The sequence below is a fragment of the Nematolebias whitei genome, chromosome 16 (assembly GCF_014905685.2).
Source record: "Nematolebias whitei isolate Nwh7 chromosome 16, NemWhi1, whole genome shotgun sequence".
NCBI classification, from domain to species: domain Eukaryota; kingdom Metazoa; phylum Chordata; class Actinopteri; order Cyprinodontiformes; family Rivulidae; genus Nematolebias; species Nematolebias whitei.
Window position 1 is genome coordinate 40,045,389 of NC_056513.1, and position 1,312 is coordinate 40,046,700.

Consider the following 1,312-nt stretch of genomic DNA (forward strand, 5'->3'; position numbering starts at 1 on the left):
AGGTTCACATACTTTTACCACTCACTAATATGTAACATCGGATCATTTTCCTCAATAAATAAATTATTAAGTATAATATGTTTTGTCTCATTTGTTGAACTGGGTTCTCTTCATCTAGTTTTAGGAGTTGTGTGAACATCTGATGATGTTTTATGTCATATTGATGCAGAAATAAATAAAATGATAAAGAGTTCAAACTGTCGAGCATCACTGGATGTAACGAACCTGAACGTTTCTTCACACAACTCGCTGGAAGCTTGTTGTCTTTTAATTCAGCATGGCACCTCAGTTGTTTGAACTAACTTCATGTGACTTTCTAGAAGTAAACCATTGTCCACACAGGGTTAGAAAGTGTTTTGTCTGATTGCAGTCCGTCGGCTGCATGCAGGACCTTTAGAGCGAGTAGAAAACCAACCGTCTCTTTTCATTTCACTTACAGATTTTTGAGATCTGTGGCGCCTCTAAAAGCTCTCCTTGGAATAGCCTGGATGACATTTTCACTCAAATCCCTGAAAAACAGAGACAGAAATGCATTCATTGGCTGCTGGCTGATTTAATTGCCTTTATACTCTGTTGTGTGAAGCAACAACATCCTTAAAATAGCAACTGAAAGTAAATGCGTGTTTTGTTCCATGGAATGTTTCCATAATGTTTGGAGAGGTAGTTGTGCACCATTTTCACCAAGCCTAAGCACAGGTTTCACATGATGCCAGTGCAGGTTTTTGTTTCGCCCAGAGACTTCTGCTATGGCCACATTTTTCAGAGCCCCCAGCAGATTGTGAGTTTCAGTAAATTGGTATTACGCCTGACATTAAGCAGGAGGACTGCAGCGTTACACTCCACGTCACACTTTAGGACTGCAGGGACAGACAACAAATAATGAAAAGATGAAGTTGTGTGTGTGCACGTGTGTGTGGTGTGTGTATGAGACAACTTAAAGGACGGATGTGCATCATCTGTGGCTGCCCTGGAAGATCTCAGACACACTCTATTAATGTCGGGCTCAAACCAAAGGCTGACAACAGAGAAAGCACACGAGGACTATGCTGCTGATACAACATGCATTCACAGTAAGATACAAAGTACTTCTTTACAGATCACTTTAACAAAATATAATTCTGAGTCTGAGCTAGTTTTGTTAACCAGCTTTGCAGAGAGTGGTGAAGGCTGCACAGAAATCTGTTGGAATCAGCCTCCCCACCATCAAAGACATCTACACCTCCAGATGCAGGAAGAGGGCCACCTGCATCATGAAGGACCACACTCACCCAGCACACACACTTTTTGCCCCACTCCCCTCAGGAAGGAGGTT

At 42.0% G+C, this 1,312-nt stretch overlaps 1 protein-coding gene across 1 annotated transcript in view; it reads right to left on the reverse strand.

Moving 5' to 3' along the window:
* The window catches only part of LOC119422513 (slit homolog 1 protein), a 285,059-nt gene that overhangs the window by 175,017 nt on the left and 108,730 nt on the right, over window positions 1-1,312 (reverse strand). The window contains exon 5 of the mRNA XM_037689889.1: window positions 438-509. Within this exon, the coding sequence (XP_037545817.1) occupies window positions 438-509 (72 nt within the window). The remainder of the gene's footprint in view (window positions 1-437; window positions 510-1,312) is intronic.